The sequence below is a fragment of the Phoenix dactylifera genome, chromosome 12 (assembly GCF_009389715.1).
Source record: "Phoenix dactylifera cultivar Barhee BC4 chromosome 12, palm_55x_up_171113_PBpolish2nd_filt_p, whole genome shotgun sequence".
Taxonomy (NCBI): Eukaryota; Viridiplantae; Streptophyta; class Magnoliopsida; order Arecales; family Arecaceae; genus Phoenix; species Phoenix dactylifera.
The window spans coordinates 1,269,131-1,290,752 of record NC_052403.1 but is presented as its reverse complement, the minus strand read 5'-3'; the positions used below and the strand labels follow the sequence as shown (position 1 = coordinate 1,290,752).

General features: G+C 38.5%; 2 protein-coding genes across 3 annotated transcripts; both read right to left on the bottom strand.

Annotated features, from left to right (window-relative positions):
• Nucleotides 1-1,005: 1,005 nt before the first annotated feature.
• On the bottom strand, nt 1,006-2,675 carry LOC103703483 (peroxidase 3-like). Its single transcript, XM_008786338.3, has 4 exons — nt 2,331-2,675; nt 2,055-2,246; nt 1,798-1,960; nt 1,006-1,676 (listed from the first exon to the last, which is right to left on the bottom strand). The coding sequence occupies exons 1-4, from the start codon at nt 2,535-2,537 to the stop codon at nt 1,264-1,266; spliced, it is 975 nt and encodes a 324-aa protein (XP_008784560.1). The 5' UTR covers nt 2,538-2,675; the 3' UTR covers nt 1,006-1,263.
• Nucleotides 2,676-14,479: 11,804 nt separating this feature from the next.
• Nucleotides 14,480-21,201, bottom strand: LOC103703482 (pentatricopeptide repeat-containing protein At3g20730). 2 transcript variants are annotated; one of them, XM_017841889.3, is made up of 5 exons: nt 19,848-21,201; nt 18,039-19,175; nt 17,857-17,953; nt 15,451-15,636; nt 14,480-15,380 (listed from the first exon to the last, which is right to left on the bottom strand). In XM_017841889.3, exons 1-2 carry the CDS (start codon nt 20,587-20,589, stop codon nt 18,121-18,123), a joined length of 1,797 nt encoding a protein of 598 aa, XP_017697378.2. In that variant the 5' UTR covers nt 20,590-21,201; the 3' UTR covers nt 14,480-15,380; nt 15,451-15,636; nt 17,857-17,953; nt 18,039-18,120. The 2 variants fall into 2 exon arrangements, with proteins under 2 accessions (XP_017697378.2, XP_026658917.2); XM_026803116.2 differs by having other exon boundaries at nt 14,480-15,332.
• Between the last annotated feature and the right edge of the window lie 421 nt (nt 21,202-21,622).

The window sequence follows — 21,622 nt, the reverse complement described above, 5'->3', positions numbered from 1 at the left end:
AAGGAACAGCACTGAAGAACAAATCAAACCTACTTTCTCAAAATAAAAAAAATTATGGCAAACTGTAAGCATCCAAACAAAGACAGAGAGCTGTCAGAAATTTGGGTTAAAAATAAAAATAAAATCCCAACTTTCTCCTCAAAACTCACTCCCAACCCGAATCTTCCCCCGAAAAAAACCCCAAAAATCAAATCAATAATAAAAATCGAGAAAACAAAGAAGAAAGCGAGAAAGATCAGAAATATACGAAAGCCACCTCGAGATAATGATAGAAAAATAGAGCCGATCGCTTCTCTCTCTCCCCCTCTCCCCCAACTCTCCCTAAATAGGAAATATGCGGTTCTAGGGTCGTAGGATTTACAAGTTTGGGTCGAATCGGTTCGGTATGGGTCATAGGATTGAAAATCCAAAATTATATAAATTTCAAATGAATCGGATCGGATCAAGTATAAATTCAGTAAATCTAGATCCGACTCAAAAAAATGGGATGGTCCAATTTTAATATCCGACCTGGTCCTATAGATTTCCAAAATGAATCGGGTCGGGTCACGGGTCAACCCGGCTCATTTGCACCCATATTGTCCTTCTGCTTCTCTTAATAAGCTGGGTGGCTGTTTCAGCCTCCCCCTTCATCCATTTAAAAAAAAAAAAAAAATCTTGATAACATCTTGTCATCATCAGTTTCATAATGGTCATTAGGAAATATCTGTTGTTAACGATAAAAAAATAGCTCAACAGCTCTCTTGTCATCATTAGAATCATAGTTGTCATTAGGAATAATCTGTTGTTAACAATAGAAAAATAGCTCAACAGCTCAAGCTAATCGCCAACCCGTGACGCATCCACGATGCTTCTCGATCCTTTTTGACCACTCTCTTAATTTCTTTCTCAAGTTTTGCTGTAACACAATTATAGATCCAAGCACGCCATTCCTTGCGTAAAATTTTAAACAATTCTCCTACGAAACTTTTCTTGATGAGTTTACTGTCTCATGCAGCAAACATGTAACTGATGAAACAATTCAGATTAAACTGCAGCTAATTCATGCTTTACAAAAAAAAAAACACTCCTTTATGCTCAGAGTGTTCATGGTAATTCTTTATTTCCTTGAAGGAAAAAAAAGAAAAGAAAAGAAAAAGAAAATATCTTTTACAGAACAGAGCAGAACCTTAATAACACACCATTCAACTTATTTATTCTAACTACAAAGCAAAACATATCAGAGAACACAATTAAATGGAACCTGCCCTGATATATTTTATTCTAAGCATTCACAACTGCGCAGTTCTTCCTGATCTCACCAGTTGATCCAGTCTTGACCTCAACCCTGCCCATCTTCTCCATGGACAAAGCGAACTCTTGGAAGAATACTTCAGGAGGGCTATCAACAAGGTTCATAATAGAAGACTTGGTGCCAGCATTGGTTATCAGAGCTGCATCAGATTGGAAGAGGCCCCTTCTCTTGAGGACATTTTTATAGTACCCAAGATCGAACGTTCTGAAACTTCCTGGATCCATTTCAACGAAGGTTACGTTGTCGTTGAGGGACTTGCACTTCTTCTTCAGATTTTCAGCGTAGAACTTATCCAGAGAAGGATCCTGATCACCTTTTCCCGTGAAGTTATAGAGGCGAGTGTCGAAGGATAAGCAGTGGGAAATACCAATTGTGTGAGCTCCTGATACATACAGTAGAAGAAATGTTAGCCATCTAAGCCCTTATAAAATGTCAAATTTGTCAAACCTCCTTAAAACTCTATGCTTCAGAGAGAAATATTTGCTCTTGATGTATTTGTTTACCGGATAACAGAACTAGATCGGTCAGATTGAGACCCTTGTTTGCAAAGGATGTCTGAAGCGCGCTGAAGTTAAATGTAGGGGCTGGAATGTCATTCAAAGCTTCTGTGGAGTTGGAGATCAACCCATCCCTGCGCCCTGTTGGAACTCTCCAAAAGGGTCCTCCCTAATGCAAGAGGAAAACAAAGATCCAAAAGAAAAAAAATAAATCAAATATGAATCCAAAACTAGGAAATCTTGAGTTTATATGAGCTTCTTACTATGACTCCAACTGCATCCCTTGCAACTAATGCAACAATATCTGCGCATGAAACAACACCCGGGCACTCCTTCTCCACCAAACTCTTCACCCTGTCGATGAAACTGAACCCACGAAGTGTCTGGTTTGGAGTCGCCGCTTTCTCAGCTTGGTTGCTGCTGGTGGAATTAATGAGAACAGAACCATCGCAACCCTGCAAGTATAATGATGAACACAACTCATTATTTGGTATCAGAAGAACAAAGAAGGCAATTAATGGAAGGAAGATGATACGTACCCTGACAAAGCAGTCATGGAAGTGCATTCTAAGAAGAGGTGATGCCAAAGTTGGTGCATTTGGGATGTGCTCCTTAACAAAGTCTGAGATGATCTTCTCTGCCTTTGGACAGCTCTTATCATAGAAGCCTAATTGCAGATCAGCTCTCACACAACACAATAGACCCAAAAGTAACCAAACAATACAACCCACAAAGCTCATCCTCATGGTTGCTCACCAAAATCTAGCACACAAGCCCTATGCACAAGCTTGGGAATTCAAAGCATACAATGCCCTGAACTCTTGAGGCATGGAGGCAGATTTATAGCCCCTTGTGTAACTCCCTTGTCCACTAAGGTTTTGAAGCTTCTTCACCAGAGCTGACAGCCATGTGCTGCCTTTCTTTTATATTTGTATTAGTTATAAGGAATAGCCTAAGTTAATGCATAGGACAAGCCAGATAAAGTTTGAGGTAAAGGTTAGGGTGTATGCTGGCTTTTAGCCTTTATTCTCATGGGGCTGTCACTTTTCTTTGACGCAAGGGAGAATAGTTCCTTGGGAGCACAGCTGGTTTGCAAATGGTGTTTACTTGTCCGCATTTGCTTTCCATTCAGTAACGGATGAATAACCTTACTGCATGCAAGTGGCATTTGAGAGCTAAAACAGTGGTCCCTAAAATATCTGATTCCCCTCCTCCTACTGTTGCAGTTTGTATTCATTTGACTAAAACAGTGGTCATGTGCATGTGTATTTCATTTCATGATTCAATGTGTAGGTAGGAAGAGAAAAATGTATAAAACTAAAGACCCTAGCTTGTCGGGAACTCGAAGATTAAGAAAGAGAGAAAAAGAAGCGTGCCAAATCTTAATGATGCTGCTTTGTTATATAATTTGCCTCGTAGATTTGTCGCATGCATGCGATGAATGGATGGCTGATTGTATTGGTTGAGTTTACGCACGATGACTGTATAAATTACTTCAATAATTTTTCACTTTTTCCCTCAAAAATTAATTTTTACTCTTACTGTTATTTTCATCTTATTTTATATCGACCAAAGGTTGCACAAAGTATGCCATGTTTCGATAATTAGTTGGTATTTAAGGAGAAATACTAAAATAACTAGATACAAATAGATGTTAGATGTATGTATTGTAAAACAAATAGATCAAGACGGCTAGCCAATAACTTCGCTATGTGTTCTAAAATCACCGATGAATCTGAGCCCATGGGGCATTTTAATTTGGCCTGATAAATATGGCTGATTCCTTGGTTTTGCCAAAGATTTTGTAGATACAATGAAAGATTGGCAATAAAAAATATACAAATTTACACTTTGTGTGTTTATGGAACCTCATGAAGATATGGTAAACTGATCAGCGAATGCTATGTTTCTTGAATTAACTGCACTACTTTGCTACCTGCAACCCTATTAGCTGATCCACATAGAAACAAACGTCATACTTTTATGTTATAATAGATGTACCTCTATATATCACCTTATATATTTTCTGTTATTATTAATCAAATCCTTATTAAGAATAATGAAAATCTTAGGAGGTTCCAATAAGAATAGGTATTTCAGTTTGTGTTAAAGGTTATAAGAAAATATTGAAACAACTTTAAGTAACTTATAGCGACATTGAGACTAAGGATATAAATACATTTGAAATAATATTAGAGGAAATCTTAAATAGAAATCTTTGGCGAATGGAGTATCCATAAAACCCGCTCCAAATAGTTTGAACAAAGCTGGATAGGCATACTTTATGGTGTTAATTAAATACTCAACAATTGCTAGCGAGGCATGCAACATATGAGTTGGCCAGCACAAGAAAGAGGATATTTTATGCACATACCTTGAATTCTACTATGAATTTCTGTTTTAAAAAAAAGAAGAATACAATATTAACTATACTATTTAGCTTATAAAACTTCGTTATTTATTGAAGAAAACTATATTGTTACGCCATGGTCACCCATCACCAAGAGAAACTCTGTTCTAAGCTATAGTCAAATAACCTAATTATGTTGGCGTCATTATCTATATTTTTATATTCAAATTTTTCGGTCCAGTCTGGATCCCAGAAAAACAGAGGTAGGAAAACTAAACAAAGCCAGATGAAACTGGGTTACATGTTATTTCAATTTACAACAAGTTACATCTTTTTTGAGTCCCTTTTTTTGTGTCCTTCATATGATTTCTTTTTCTTCAAACTTCATTAACTGATCCAATCCCCAAAATATTCAATTGGGCTGTGTACTGAATTGATATTTAATATTGTGACTACCTAGCTTAACCCAAGGCCAAAACCCAAAATCAAGTGTGACATGGAATCAAAATTTATGTTGGATTTGATCGATGTTTTTTAGAGCTCCATTAGTTGGTCATTAATTCTTTAACCTTTGTTTTGCTTCTTAGAGCTCACTTTCATTCAACAGTGTAACGCATCCCTGTTTTCATGCTGTAAATGCTTCCATATGTACCTATATTTAATCCATCAATTCAGGAGTACAACAATTAAGAGCAACCATGTCTTGATTGCAATCTTTGGTGGAATAAAACAAAACTAGGAAGGAAAATTGAGGAACATTTGGTCATCTTTTCAACTATTTTAATTCACTTAGGAGATTTAGGTCAACACAATCCATGTGCAGCTCTTGGACGGTGGCCAAGCCACCAGTGTAGTGTAGCTGTATGCATTATGGTTGTTATCACTTAAAAAAAGAAAAAGCAAAAAATATATATTAAATTTATGTAACCATGCAGTCTCTAAGTACAATTATTAGAAGGACCACAAATTGATAAGCCTCTGCATGCAACACCAGCAACCTTAATTCTATATTACAAATATGTTGATACCAGATTTTGAGGCTTTGTCCAAGTACTCGTACTAGTCTCAAAAAGTAGATGTGTATTTTATCCTACATCGGCTATGCATTGAAGTATTTATAGAGGCCAAAGAATCCAAATGCTACTTTTTTTGGATGAAGTTTTGAATTGTTGCATGAATACAATAAAATATGAATGGAATTTAGTTGCAAAGATTGCATTGTTATTTCTTAAAATAGATTTTGGATGGTCGACATGGATTGACCTGTTAATAATTGAAGGTATAGTGTAAATGCATGGCAAATTTTTTATTTTCATCGTGAAAGCAATGCAAAAGCTAACATATTTGCATGTGCAATGTAGCTAGAATCAAGTTTTTTTTTTTTTTTTCTTCCTTTCTTTTCTTTGGGAAAAGATGGTTCATCTATAAATTTCTTTTCTTTTTTGGATGAAAGTTGGGCTGTAAGTTTCATTGAAACAATAAACTATAAAGAAGTACAAGACACCAAAGACTCGCCAACTTAACGACAAGAAAGAGTTGAGGATTGAGGAAAGAGGCTTTGGGTGGCTTTTCCTCCCTTCGTATATATATAAGAAGAAAAGATTGAGGAAAGATAAAAGAAAACAGATGGGCCAGGATAGGACAAAGAGGGGGGTTCTTCAGCCATTGTAAAGGCTTTTCTTTTCTCTTACTCTTTCGACCCTAAAATCCATTTTTAGATTTAGACCAAGTGTCAAAAAAGAGAAAGACAGAGACCTCCCTTTGTATATATATATATATATATATATATATATATATATATATATATATATAAAAGATTGAGGAAAGATAAAAGAAAACAGATGGGCCAGGATAGGACAAAGAGGGGGGTTCTTCAGCCATTGTAAGGCTTTTCTTTTCTCTTACTCTTTCGACCCTGAAAACCATTTTTAGATTTAGACCAAGTGTCAAAAAAGAGAAAGAGAGAAAGAGAGAAAGAGAGAGAGATTTAGACCAAGTGTACATGGCACCAGACACCCTCTGCTTTTCTCTTGTTTGCTATGAAAATCAACTGAATCAAGGCCTGGCTTGGGATTCCAAGGTCCCTTTCCGGTTGATGCAAATTATGTACAGAGATTTTGGTGGAGGATTTGTTAATTCTGTAGTTAGTTGACATTGAAGCATCAGAGATTCAGAATGAGCTATCAGAAACAAAATATAATAAATTATAAACTTCTCTCGATACGACTTGTACTGCAAAGCAGCTGTGAAAAGCCTATTTTTCCTTCAAACTAAGTACTACACGAGTGAGGTTAGGTGTCTGGAGTCTTTTCAATTCCTTATCCAGTGCCTTGCGTCTACTCGGAGCATCTCTCTCCACTAACGACATGTGTGAGCCCCCTATGTCTTCTTGCACCTTACCTAAACTGTAAAAAAATAGTCAAAGATAATATTTTTGCATGTTTTTATATATTTATTAGAAATTTAAGAATATATATATTGATTAATGTTCCTGTCGTGCTTGAAATTTGGCCTGAGGGTGGCCACGCCGGAGGAAGCCGAAAAGCCACAGGTCGGAACGGAGAAAGGGAGCCGACCTCCTGCACACCGATGTACCTGCACGAAGCTTTGGCTAGGGATTCCGGCGAAGGCCCTCCGATGGCTAAGTGTTGATCCAGAATTTTTGGGCAAGGTATACGAGTGCTTTCCATAGCCTCTTATGGTTTACCGAGGGCCTTTCCCTACCCTTTTTTATAGAATGAGGGTCTCGGCCATTATCTGAAATCTCAGGCCGAGCTGTGATCAGCTGGACATTAGCCATTACTTGAAATCTCGGGCCGAGCTGTGATCAGCTGGCCATTAGCCATTACTTAAAATCTTGGGCCGAGCTATGATCAGCTGGCTATTAGCTAGAGGTGACACGAATTACGAAGATCAATCCCGTGAGAGGAGAATTCGGAAGATATCTTTCCAGATTTGTTTGAATATGAATTCTGAGGATTTACGGGATCTTCGACGGGATCAAGGTTGATAGGGCCGAAGTCGGCTCGGCCTCGGGCTGAGGTCGGCCTGGCCTTTGACCGAGATCGGCTCGGCCTTCGGCAGGATTCGAGGTCGGAGTGGCTCTTAGCGGGACCGAAGTCTGGCCTGCTCAGCTTTGAGTCTGCTCGGCCGAAATTGGGTGACTTCCGAGTTCGAGTTGTTCTTTGGCTTGAGTGAAGGAAGTAACCGAGTTGTCGATCATCCTGTGCTACAACCACATGTTCGTGAAGGTGTTTGTGCCGAGCGGGGTGCACCTCTCGTACATTGGAGCTAATGGCTTCAGGCCGAGCTTCCCGAGCTGAGCTTGGGTGGTTTAAGCTGCCACGTCATTCCCAGCGGAAGTGGTTGAGGGAGCTCTTCAATGCGTTATGCATGCGCTCCCTTTCGAGGCGTTATCGTATGGTATGTGAGAGGCCAATCATCAATGCCTCGCCCTCCGAGGCGGCCACCATGATGACCTCGGCCTTTAGCACTGCGATCCAAAAAGATATGCGAGGGAGCTTCTGAGGTTGGAATAGAAATCGCTGCCGAGGTCGGGACCGAGGCTGCCCAAGCCGCCTGAGCTTTGCCCTTTTTACTTGTTTTCTTTTTTTTTTTTCTTGTCATACTTGTAAGGTCGGCCACTTAGGCCTTTTTGTAGTCGACTATTTTTGCATTCAATCCGACCTCAAAGTCGGCACCTTTTGTACTCGGCCTTTGGCCTTTTAATATCAATGAAGTAGACTTTTTCTAGCACTTTGTGTTTTAAAGTTTTGCTAAGTGTTTGAGCTCGTCTTGCTTTGTGTCTTGTGTTGAGTTTTTGTGCTCGGCTAACAGAATCCGAACTGCATAACGCCTCGAGCTCGGGTCGGGGCATCATTGCATGTTCCTGCGGTCGAGGGAGTCCCTTCGGCTCACGGTCGACACTGCAGGGCGCTCCGAGCTCGAGCCAGGGTGTCATTGTTCTTGCGGTCAAGGGAGTCTCTTCAGCTCACGGTCGACACTACAGGACGCCCCGAACTCGGGCCGGGGCGTCATTATTCCTGCGGTCGAGGGAGCCTTTTCGGCTCACGGTCGACATTGCAGGGCGTCCCAAGCTCTGGTCGGGGCGTCATTGTTTCTGCAGTCTAGGGAGTCTCTTCGGCTTGCGGTCAACACTGCAGGGCGCCCCAAGCTCGAGTCGGAGCGTCATTGCCTGCGGTCGAGAGAGCCTTGGCACCAGACACCCTCTGCTTTTCTCTTGTTTGCTATGAAAATCCAGTTAATCAAGCCTTTGGCTTGGGATTCCAACGTCCCTTTCCGGTTGATGCAAATTATGTACAGAGATTTTGGCGGAGGATGGGTTAATTCTGTAGTTGGTTGACATTGAAGCATCAAAATGAGCTATCAGAAACAAAATATAATAAATTATAAACTTCTCTCGATACGACTGGTACTGCAAAGCAGCTTGGAAAAGCCTATTTTTCCTTCAGACTAAGTACTACACGAGTGAGGTTGGTGTCTGGAGTCTTTTCAATTCCTTATCCAGTGCCTTGCGTCTTCTCGGAGCATCTCTCTCCACTAACAACTTGTTTGAGCACCCTCCATCTCTTCTTGCACCTTACCCAGTAAAAAAAAAATGGTGAAAGATAATATTTTTGCATATTTTTATTTATTTATTAGAAATGTAAGAATATATATATTGATTAATGTTTTTAATTTGACTATATTATGATGTTTTAGTATCCAAATTATGCTTTCATCTTTTTGTTGCATTCAAAATTTTAAATAACATCGGCCAACACATTTTAAGGGCAGCTTTGATTGTTCGAAAGATAAGGTTTGAAATACAGAGATAATATGAAGTGATAAAGGGTGCAAATATAGATTTTGAACATTCTATGAAAAGTAAACAAAATCAAATTTATGATCGGAAGGATTGGGCCATACTTTATTGTACAGCTAAACATCCATTATTAAAAAACATGATTCACAGTCTTAAAAAAATATAATATAATATAATATTATTATTTAGCTGTACATTCAAATGCGCTTTGGTTATGGAGACTAGGTCATGATCCCTCGTATGGTTGAATCTTATTTTGCTTAATTTATATAATTTGTTAAATAAATTTTATTTTTGGGAGGTATATTAATATCTTGCTCTCTTGTAAGAGTTGAATAAATGATTTGTGTGAGAAAAATAGAATTAAGTAAACCATTTGGAAAAGATATCATGTACAAGCGAATGAGTTTTATCATCAGAAACGGGTGTACCGATAAATATAACAATTGGATTGGAAGATGCATCGATCGATCAATATCACACAATTTTTTGTGAAGGACCAGAGTGCATGTTGTTTCAGCAAAGAAAATTCTATTGCTACTCTGAACAAAATGTTTCGCAGTTATTATGGAGCTGGAGTGGAAGCTTCATATTATATATATATATATATTCTAAGATGTAAAGAAAGATGTAGCTTCGGATTTACGAAAATCTAGCCCTCATTTAAAATATTCTCATCATAGTGAAAGGAGAAGGCCAAATAAAAAATGGTGGAGATAAAAAAAAACTTTTGGAATATGTGAAGTGGATGAAAGTGAAAGTATAACAGAACTTAAAACAGCACCCAACCCTGACGGCCCCTCCAAAAAGTGGTGTTTAAATAGTTCACGTCATGGCTCCCTCGTGCATGCATCGCTTCCATCCATTTCTTTCTCACCTTTTGTTCGTATACTTCGCTGATAGGCGAAGTCTGGTCCACAAGTTGACGTCGCTCCGGCCATAGGGGACACGAGAAACTCGGCTATCCCCGGGCGCTATGAATTAATTAAGGAAAAAAAGTTAAGCTAGAGCAAAAGACGAGGAGGGGATCAGACTCATGTCAATTATGAGGCTCCGAATGGGATCCAATGGTTTCTTGGATTCTAGTCCAAGCGTGCCGCATTAAAAATCAGAATCAAAATAGAATTTGAAAGAGAAATATTTCTCAAAAAAAATATTAGGTAGGATTCTAGAATAAATTTTGAAAGATCAAGCATTAGTTTTCTGATCTTGTTGGCCACGTTCACCCCCATCGAGTGTAAGCTGCCGTTGTACCAAAAAAAAAAAAGGAATTCAAAATTTGAGTTCAACTTCTCTTGACCAAACATCAGGAATAAAAGAAAGATGTAGCTTTGGATCTACGAAAATCTAACCCTCGTTTAAAATATTCTCACCATAGTGAAAGGAGAAGAGCAAATAAAAAATGGTGGGAAAGAAACTCTTGCATTATGCCTTACGGGACGCGAGAAACTCGGGCTCTATGAATTAATTAAAGAAAAAAGTTAAGCTAGAGCAAATGACAAGGAGGGGACCAGACTCTTGTCAATTATCAGGCTCGGAATGGGATCCAATGGCCTCTTGGATTCTAGTCCAAGCTTGCGCTAATAGAATTCAAAATAGTAATATTCGTCAATGTTTTTGGTTGGAATAGAATTTAAATACTAAATAGGAGTATAGATTGGATTTTGAAATATTAGAGCATTATATTTTCATTCATCTCTAAACCAAATAGCTGAAATAGAAGTCATTCATTTCTATTTCTATTTTAGATTTTTTGCAACCAATATGTCCTGCACATGAAATCAAACTTTGTTTTGCACAGTACCATCATTTGCTGTCTTGAGAAGTAGACAAGCATGTTGGTTTGAAGTGCATATGACAACATAAGGGACGATTCAGAAGTGATTTAGACCGATCTTTTAATCACCATATATGCATTGCACAGAGTCTTCTTATTCAATAATAGCAATAACCATATGAAATTAATATATATAAACACAATATGTGAATTGTATAGTGCTAAAATGTCATGCATGCATAACATACATGCAAATCACAAGCAATAAGATTTAAAAATTATTGGGTTGTATGTAACAATCATTATGCTAAGGTGTCATATGTCATCGTTGATATATATTAGGTTGGATTTCACCCCTATGAGAGTAAGGCAAGCTGTTGGAGATTTTGATATGCTTTTAAAAGATCTTAAAACCACTACCATGATGGCTAAAGCTGATTATAAGGTTGAGCTCCATTGCCTCCATTTTGGTGAGAGAGATTTCTACGTAAACTAATCATGTTGAATAATCTTTTTGATTGTTAATATTTAATACAGAAAATACAATGCCTTCCTTGCTGATTGAAGCTTTAATTGCTTTCATTCCAAGATAATCTTTTTCTTTATTCTTTGTCTGAATACGTCTAAAGCATGCATGGCTACTCTACCCTCCGCCATTATGGCTTGTGTTGAGCTACGTTAGCTTTTTTATTATATGCTTCCTGCACCTGAAAGCCTGTCCAAATACGTTCTTTTGTGCTTTAGCTTCCCCCTTCTTCCTTGCAACTTCATTCTTTTGATAAAGAAAGTGATGCCAGGCTGGGAACCCTTTTTTTTTGGCTTTCAAGGATCCCTTCTCTTCTTAATCTCCAATCATCGACATATTTTTTTTTTTAAGTGATGCCTCTCCACTTTACTCGGTTACAAGATGAGGCTCAGAAGGTTTCTCGATGTTGCATCAAGAAGAGAGAATAATGAAATAAAAAAAATAAGAATGTATATTTTATAGTTAGAGATTACAGAGTATAAGATTTTTCTCAATACACTCAATCTCTAAAATACTCAGTTATTCTTTTCTTTTAGAATTACAATATATATATATATATAATAGAGTAAGTTAATTTGGACTCGAATTGTCCTTTTCTTTGAGGCTCTGCACCACTTGCTCACTCTGCTCTGAAAACAAGATTCTTTTTTTTTTTTTCACTTCTTTAAAGCTTCTAAGCTTAAAACATACTCAACATAAAAAAATTAGTTTAATCAGTGGATATGCATCTGACCCAGTTTCCTCGAGGCTAGCTCGGCAGCAGCCAGAGTTTCTTTTACTTTGTTTATATCTTCTGAGAAATGGGAGGGGGAAAGCCACTGCACTGAGTTAATGACAGAGAAGGAAACAAGGCCCACCAAGCCCAGCAAAACTCGTCCGTAACCCCCTTCCGGCAACCAAGACTTCCTAAGGCGGACCGGCATAGCCCATCCAAGACTTCCAGCTTTGTCGAGAATATTCCCGTACTCCTCTCCAACCAGACACTGCAATTTAAACCCTACCACTTTTGGTCCCTTGCCAGCTTTTTTTATCAGAACTTTTGGTGGACTCTATTGGACTTGATCCAAACATCTATGGCTTAGATACACATACATGTGAATAATTCTAGTACCACTACCAATCTTTAGCAAACCATAATATATATATTTTTCAGGTAGATCCTTTTTTTTCACACCAAGGCCAGAGTCTAGGCTCCTAGGTTGATTGAGCTAGTGTTTGCAGGACGAGATCGTCATAAATTGGGGATTGAAGCAAGAGTTAGCAATTTTTTTTAATCAAAGCCCTGCTTCTTACAAAAGAGATGAAAGGTACAACCGAACGAAAATTTTATATTTTTTTTAAAAAAATAGAGCTTTAGCCAAATAGATCTTTAGTTTTCGGTCACTACGATTTTCGCGAGAGCTGCGATGAGCTGCATGCTACACTTGCAATGAAGCCACTAGATCATGATTGTTTGCGATCGAAAAATGGGTGCTCAAATTGGCATGCCAACTGCCGTTGTCATGGATGTCTAGTCTAAGTTGATGGCTCCACCATCTTTACTAATCTCTTGTATCATGGGCTCCCACGAGCTTCGAGTAGTCTGGGAGGGTCTTAACACTAAATCTCATTCCACCTTATCAAACCATGGATAGATGACGACTTGGAGTGTATGAATAGTCGTGGCAACTCGGCACATCATGACAAGGATTTCCTCTTTCTGTTCCCTTCTGATTATGATGACAAGGATTGCTCTTGTACTTAAGCTTATCTCCTTTCTCTTCGTAATTTGGTATAAAGAGAGATCAATCTCAACAACCCTCCTGCAAATGTGGAGATGTGGTTTAAACCAGAAACAATCAAAACCAAACCTTGGACCGCAACAAAACGCCAGCCTTTAGCAAACCGTTGAAGTGAATGCATTCGATAACGTGAGCAAGCTGAGGAAGGAGTTGCAGAGATTGCATGCTCATCTACAATTTCATTTGCTACAAACAGAATGTTATGGATGATGTACGGCCAGGTGATACCATTGAGATTTTTTTAATGGGAGCGTGACTGGTTGATCATGATATTTCAGTTGCTTTATTTGCTGTTTTCTTAATAATGTGGATTTCATATTCAGGTGTAAACTTTTTTTTTTTTTAATCATGCTCCAGATTTAGCCATAAACAATAATTGGGACTCAGGTTGGGCAAGAAATGAGTTTGATTTCAATCTGATCGTCGTTTTTGGTGAAAATATTATAGGTTTCTCTTTTTAAATTTTTTCCAAGAATTTGTGCTATGACTTTGATTGTCAATCAGACCCTGTCAGAACTTGAGGATAAATTAGAAGAGACTTTGATCATAATTTGGATATGGCTGATCTAATACTTACATTTGTCATGGATGGTGATGAAATAGTTGGAACTTTATTCACATGGTAGTGACATGGACAATCTACTAAAGAGAGATAACTGGAAAGGTAGTTTTACTGGATGGTTGTTCAATCCATGGAAGGAGAGGAAGAGTTACATTAGATAAATGTAACCCTTTGGAGTTCAGAACTTTCTTAGGCAACAGATTAGTCTGTTCTAGAGTCTTCGTCTAGAAATATCCATTGCAACAAATAGATACCAATATTGCTATGCTCTAAAATAGTTACACAACTCCATGGGGAGCCAATCCTAGCTACATTTGGCCTTGTTATTCACAAGCTAAACAAGGTCAGCAAGACCCACGAAACAAAATGAGAAAAAAAGGAATACATGTTGAAAAAGCAAGGATAGGGCAGCCGATTGGGTTGCTTCCTTTGTTGCTCGACATTATGATGGTTTTTTTTGGGACAGCTACAGGACCATTCCTACTCTTCTAAATCATCTTTTGTTTTATAATTTTATTGGATGTATTCATACTAGAAATGTATGATCTATCCAACCTATCAAAAAAGAAAAATGCATTTGCTCATATTATTGTCTGCAATGTTCTAAACAATATCCAATTTCATGCTTTTTCTTCTTTTCTTGATGCCAAAGTGATTGCACTTTCCTCATCTTTTTCTTCTTCATGATCGTACTGTCACAAGAGAAGGGATCACCCACCCAATTTAATCAAAAATTCAGAACGGAGAGCAGAACATGACCATTCAAGAAGAGCTGGAAAAACTATCAGTGTTGTTTTCCAAGGTTTAAATGAGCATCTAATCTCTAACCAACAAGTGCAATCGAGCATGCACAAAAAAATAATGATATTAAGGAAACGAAGAGAATTTTACTAATATTAGAGTGTATTGATTGTATTCTTTTTGGTGAAAAACAGAGCCAAATCCTAATTACACTATCATTCTGCAAGTAACAATACAGAGCTCTTACTACATAATGCATCTCAATAAGTCACACAAACTTATACCGCCATGTTTTGGGGCCTCAAGACTCCTCTCCTCGACAGCATCCAAATTATCATACAGAAATGACCTAGTTCAATATTTACAGCCCTGGCCTTCGAAAATTCAGTTTTTATTTACAAAAACTTAATGAACCCTCATAAATAATTTAATAGCAATTCTGCATTTGAAAATGACGTGAAAGTCTTCATAGACCACATCTAATAGCCTTCTACACCTAGAGAGCAATACTTCACCAAAACCCTGCTGCTGAGCTGTGTCTTGAACATCCAATTATTCTTTTTCCCTTTCTCATTGATACAAAATTCGCTTCATCCCCTACTATTTACACCACTTGCACATAACATATTTTCAAAAAGCTGCTTCTATTGATTCATGTAGCACTGCAATCTGTTCATCTTAATGCTCATTCAATCATGAATCAACTCCCATTGAATCTGGGTGAAAGAAAACTCCTCAGACTTCAATGCATCAAAATGGTCTTCAATTATGGTCAGAAATTTTGGATGACAAAATATTTATCCTCCTTGGACAATGATCCTTGTAGAGGAGTCTCTTCCAAATTTATCTTTCTCTGAATAAAATATATGAACCTGTATCATATAATTTAAGTATTCTTGTCTGGACTGCATATATGCTCTTCTGCTCAGATCCACCGGGTGCACCTGATCTTTTTACATCTCCCATGAGCAAGATTATCCTATAATACAAGATGAGAGAGTTGATTGTTGGAAGTCCTCATCAAACTCTGAAAATCAGAAGACCTCGTCAAAGTCTGAAAATACTTTAAGTTAATTATTGTCAGGCATATAAGTTACCTTCAGCTAAAATGGGAGCTCTCAACTAAAGCTTCAACTCTGCCTTCTGAATATGACCACCATGGCAAAGCTTCTCTTCTCATGACATGATTCAATGCCGATCCAGAATTCCAGACAGACCAGCATACAATGAAATAGGCCTTAATGCCAAATAGTTTATCTCATAGATAGGAAGACCAAAGTGATCTGCATGGATGATCAGGAAGAAGAAGCTTGATTACAAATGCAACATAGAAGAAAACACAGACAATTCAAATTGTTTTAATCCAGAGAAGGAAATATAGTTACTTGCCCTACATTAGATACAAATTTAAATAAAACGTATCAATATCAGTAGTTTTAATCACAATCATGCATTAGCAAAAGACGAACCATAGGAAATAACTACATCCTAATATTGTCATGACCACTTCTGCAGCTGACAACACCACCAAATTATTTTAAGCAAAAAAACAAAATAGGGTTTTTAGTGGGTTAAACCGATTGACAGGCCATACAATGTTGGATTGCTTTGGCTAATCGGAGGCCAAGTAGAGAACCCATGAGCTGGCATTTAGATAAAAATCAAGGCTCTATAGGCAGCAGGCTTAAGCTTCCCTAAACCAACCTATATAGCCATTTACCTAAAAATGACACATGTTGCACACACCCCGTTTAATCGACACTCAGAGCCGTCCACCCATGAGTCCCTTTTTTCTATGATGTTTGATAAGGACCATGAGTCCCATAATCAACACATGACATTATTCAAGAAATATTCTCCTCTTGATTTTCCTATCTGAAAACAAGAGAAATACAAAATAGAAAGTAAGAGTTGATGTACGAGTTTCTATTCTATTGTGCATGCAAACTTTCCTAGGCATTACAAGCAACTTGATTCCCTATTAAATGTAATTACCTCCATTCTTCAAGATGGAAACAAGAAGAGCACATAAATGAAAGTAAGAGTGGATATGCTCACAGCAGCATTTGGCATGCAAACATGCAAGTCATGTTTTGGTTCTGTTTGTGACTAGCTTAGTATGTACCTCAAGCATCTTCCCTTTTTGGCCCTTTAATTTGATAGTTACAAGGAGTTTTTTAACAGGCGATACACATGTTTACAAAATAGGGAGGTAGGGACAGATTTTGTGAGGATGTCTATATCTACAAATGTAGGTAGGTACGTTATGTACATACACATTCATACATAAGATACTGTGGAAGTAGGGTATGCCCTAACAGCCATTGGGTATATTAGACATTGTATTTTGAGATATTTCATGGGTATCTCTTCCACATACACTCAACAACAGTTAGAGGGATGTCTCACACGAGCTGGAAAGGAGTCCACACATACCGCTTGCATGTAGAATGAACAAGTTGATGGTTGTGTATTCCAGGGAAAGAATTGCATCATTCTAGACACTTGAAAATGCTTCACAGCTATGGGTGAGGTTAGGCATCATAGCTACGGGTGAGGCAGAATATACCTATGTTGGATATTTATTCATGCAATATTTCATGAATCTTTATATGAGAGCAAAGACATATTATTATAGACATGTATTTCTTTGAGAAACAGATCTCTTCATTCCAGAGAAGAGTCTCAATTGTTAAGCATACCTCACCCCTAACCCTATATTTGACCTGATTCTCAGATGGGGCTTGAGCATCAACTGAAGGTGGACAGTAGCAGACACATATTTCATGTTATACAATCCTTATCCAGTAAGATGCATATCTAAAATCTGATGAATAGAAATTTTGGTAAGGAGAAGAAAATGTATTTTGACTGAAGTCATCCATTATTTAAAATGGAGCAAGTAGAAATTGCAGGTTATGTAGCATGATGGTAGCTGAGCATCATCATTTTTTTATTGGTTAAGAACATGGTCGGCGGAATCGTCCCGAATCGGGTGGTTCGGAAAGTACCGACCGTACCAGCGGCGGACCAGGACGGTTTCGGCAACTAAAACGAAAAGCCGTCAGAGGGGGAGAAGGAGAAGAAAAGAGAGAAAAAGAGAGAAAGCGAGCGGGGAGGGAGGGAGAGGGAAAGGAAGAAAGAGAGAGGGCCGCAGAGGCCGGCGAGCCGCGGGGAGCACGCGCGGAGGAGGTGGAGGAGGGGCTCCCTCTTCGGGTCCCCTGTTTTGAACGAAACAGGAGACCTAAAAGCGGAGCCCCTCCTCGGCCTCCTTCACGTGAGCTCGCCGGCCTCCTCTATTGTATGGTACGGCCCGACACATAACGGTACGGAGGCATACCGACCCGTGCCGCCGGGCAACCGGTCCAGGCTCCAGTTCCGGCACAACAAACATTAGTTAAGAAGAAATTCACGACCGTTCGAGTTTTGCATGGTTTTTCTCTTTTATGTGAATGTTAACCGAGTAAAAAGGCTAAGCAAAGTATTGAGGAGAAAGAACATACCTGAATACCAGAGCAAATCTATAAAAAAGCAGCGGCGTAATAGAGAATATATGATCCTTTGCTGGAAGTGTAAAATAATAAGGATGTTCAACTGGCCCTGCCAATTCCGATATTACATTTTTAAGAAGATATTCACATATAAATTATACTCAAGCTTGTTGGTTTGCAGATTGAAAAAATACCTGTCCTAGATATATCAATATTTTCCTAAGTCCTGCAAGAATCAATGTCTACAAAATGTTCTCTTTTTTTTATAAAAAAGAATTAAATATAGCTACAGCCTGCAATTTTCTTTGTAGCTCTTTGCTCCATCAACTTCCTTGTCTTCCAGGCACTCTCCCACAACCCTGCTGATGCATATGCATTTGCTAGGACAACATAGTTTACTGATCTTTCAGGATATAAATTAAGAAGATACCCTGCAGCAATTTCCCCAAGAGATGTGTTACCATGCATTCTACAAGCCCCAAGCATAGCAGCCCAAAGTGATGCATTAGGCTTAGCATCCATCTTGCATACAAAGTCATATGCTTCTTGTAATCGACCTCCACGTGCAAGAAGATCGACAGCACATGAATAATGTTCAGCTCTTGGGTGGATCCCATACTTGCGAACCATAGATTTGAAATACTCCATTCCTTCATTAGTCAAGCCGGAATGGCTACATGCAGATAGAAGAGAGAGGAATGTAACATCATTTGGCTTCACTCCATCATCCTCCATCTTCACAAAGAGTGCTATTGCACCTTCTCCAGAACCATGCTTTCCATATCCCGTAATCAATGAAGTCCATGAAATAACATTTTTATATTGCATTTCATCAAAAGCACAACGGGCATTCCAAAGTTCTCCTGACTTCGCATACATGTCAATGAGAGCATTGCCCAAGGCTATATCATGGTTGGACTGGTTCTTAATTACATAAGCATGAATTTGTCTTCCCAAGCTCAAGGAAGCTACATTTGCACATATATTAAGCATGGAACATAAAATCACATCATCAATTCTCATGCCCATCCTATTTATCTCACCAAAAAGCTCCAATGCCTTCCCACTACAGCTTCTTTCCAATGAATACCCACTGATTAGTGCAGTACAGGAAATCAAGTCTTGCTCATACATCGAGTCATATACCAATCTAGCATTCTGGATGCTCCTACATTTTGCATATGCATCAATCAGTGATCCAGTGACGATAGATTGATTCTCATAACCCAATTTGACAGTGAAAGCATGAATCTGGTTCACATGCACAAGAGCTCTAACTAAACCACATGCCTTTAAAAGACTTCCAAGAGTGAAATGATCAGGAAGAAGACCTGTTAAAATCGTGAATTAAGATAGCAAAGAAGTTCATGGGAGCTGAAGTTCAACAATAAAGAAACCCATATATAACAGCAGTTAAACTAAAATCTCTGGAGACTTCCTAATAAGAAGGAAAACAAGTATCAACACACATTATTAAAAAATAAATTAAAAAGGTGGTGAGTAGAATCTAATATGCAACATCATTTGTTATCAACTAAGAATGAGATTTAAATGGTATCCAATATCGAAATTGATTATGCGGAACCAACAGAAGGTAACAGTTATCATAACTGTGCAGATATTGACCTGTCATTTACTTAAAGGTCATGTTCGTGAGTGACTTAAGAATCTGTAAACATTTGAATCAGAAAGATACATATTACCTTCAGATTACACAGGCATAGGATTAGATTCTTAACAGCCTACCATATTGATTAACATTAGTGTTGATTAATATAGGTGGTAGTTAATGTATAACAACTCACAAAAATGAACACCTGCAGCAAGATATTGACAAAGATAAAGATATGTTGTGCGGTAGCTCATAACAGTGCATGGTAAGCTATTATCTATTTTTCATGATATCATGGAACACAATCAAGCACAGAAGCCACACATTCACAAGCATTCACAATTCAAACAAGCATCTAATAAGCTTTCAAATCATAAGTTCTAAGCAATACCATCTCTAAGCATCAAGCAAAAATATCCAAATGCATCCTCTCCAACCCCCTGCACAGCACACCCTCCAATCACCGAATTCCAAGCAACCACATCTCTCTTCTCCATCCTCCCAAACAAGCACCAAGCATCCTCAACCAAACCACACTTCAAATGTAAATCCACGAGAGCACTCTGCACAAACAAATCCTCCGCAAATCTGCTCTTCACAATGCAACCGTGAATCTGCTCCCCACTCCTCACACAACCCAGACCAGTACACGCCCGCAGAGCACTACCATATGTGAACTGATTCGCCTTAAAACCCGACCGACGCATCCAAGAAAAAACCTTTAGAGCTTCCTCTGAATAACCATTCTGAGAATACCCAGAAATCATCGCAGTCCATGACACAACGCTCCTCTCGGGCATTTCATCAAACACCCTTCGAGCAGTGACCAAGTCCCCAACTTTCGCAAAGAAGATCACAAACTTGGTACTCAGGTGCAGATTTGGCGCATGCCCGATTGCCGACAGGTGGTCATGGAGGAATCTTCCTTCTTTTTTGGCATTGTAATCGATGCAGAGTTGGAGTAGAGAGGAGTAGGTGGAAGAGGGTAAGGGGGTGGGATGGGAGTGAAGGGCATCATGGAGAGCTTCTTTTAGCCTGCCGAGCTTGCACAAGGTGAGAACTTTCGATTCCGAATCCGATCGGTGGATAAGTTCTGCGAAATTGGCGATGGGTTTTGTTCGGATTGCGTTCATAGAGAGAGATTTCGTTCGAGACAAACTGGTTCGAGTTCGGGAGAGCCTACCGATAGTCGCCGGACTCTCGAAGAACAACGGCTCCCCAAAACGTGAGATTTATTATCGCGGTGGGACCGAACTCTGTTGTCATCTTCCCGCTTTTCTTTTCAAAAAAACATAAAAATAGAAAAAAAATATGGAGCGTCCGCTATCGTGGAAGATCTCCGCAGGATCGAAATCTATTATTAGGACTAATTTAAAATATTAAGTAGTGAAGGAAAAGGTGATCGGGAAAATTTCGGCTAAAGTTTCCGCATTGTATCAACGAGTACGGAGTATCCTAAGGTTTATCAATCTATAATAGCTGTGATTTGCCAGTTTATATGAGCTAAGATAATGAAGGTTGAAATATTTTTATATATTACATAGAGAGGGGTGTTGTAAATCAAAATTTTGGCCCTTGGCAGGCATGAAAACAGGATAGGGCCAAAGAACTATGTTTTGGTTTTTTTTTATTTTGTCTTCGATGAAGAGTGATTATAACAAATTAGTAAATATGAATTCTAACTAGTGTAATTTAGGTTGAGAAGTCAATTAGAAAAATTAAAATAACATCGTTGAAAATAAATTATTATTATTATTATTATTATTATTATTATTATGTATTTTACATCAAAAAAATCACTAATGGTTACTTCCATCGTTGTTTTACGCCAGTTCCATATACGGTCAACCCCTACATATCCCCAAAACCAATGCTTTCTTCTTACTCACCTGTGCATCATGGTAGTACCCTCCTCTCATACAGCATATCCTTTTTCTTCTTTTTCTTTTTCTTTTTCCTTTTTTGTTAGCTAAGGCAAAGGAGTCATCCTCATCCAGCTACTCGAATGTAAGCAGGATTCAAACATGGCGATCAGATACCATGCCCAATGACCTAAAACAACTTCGACAAGTTGGAAAACCTTTGCGCACCATGATCTCCAGCCTCCAGGTCGACAAGATTTGCTTGGCGATCAAGTTTTCGACAGAAACTTAAAAAATAAAGAAG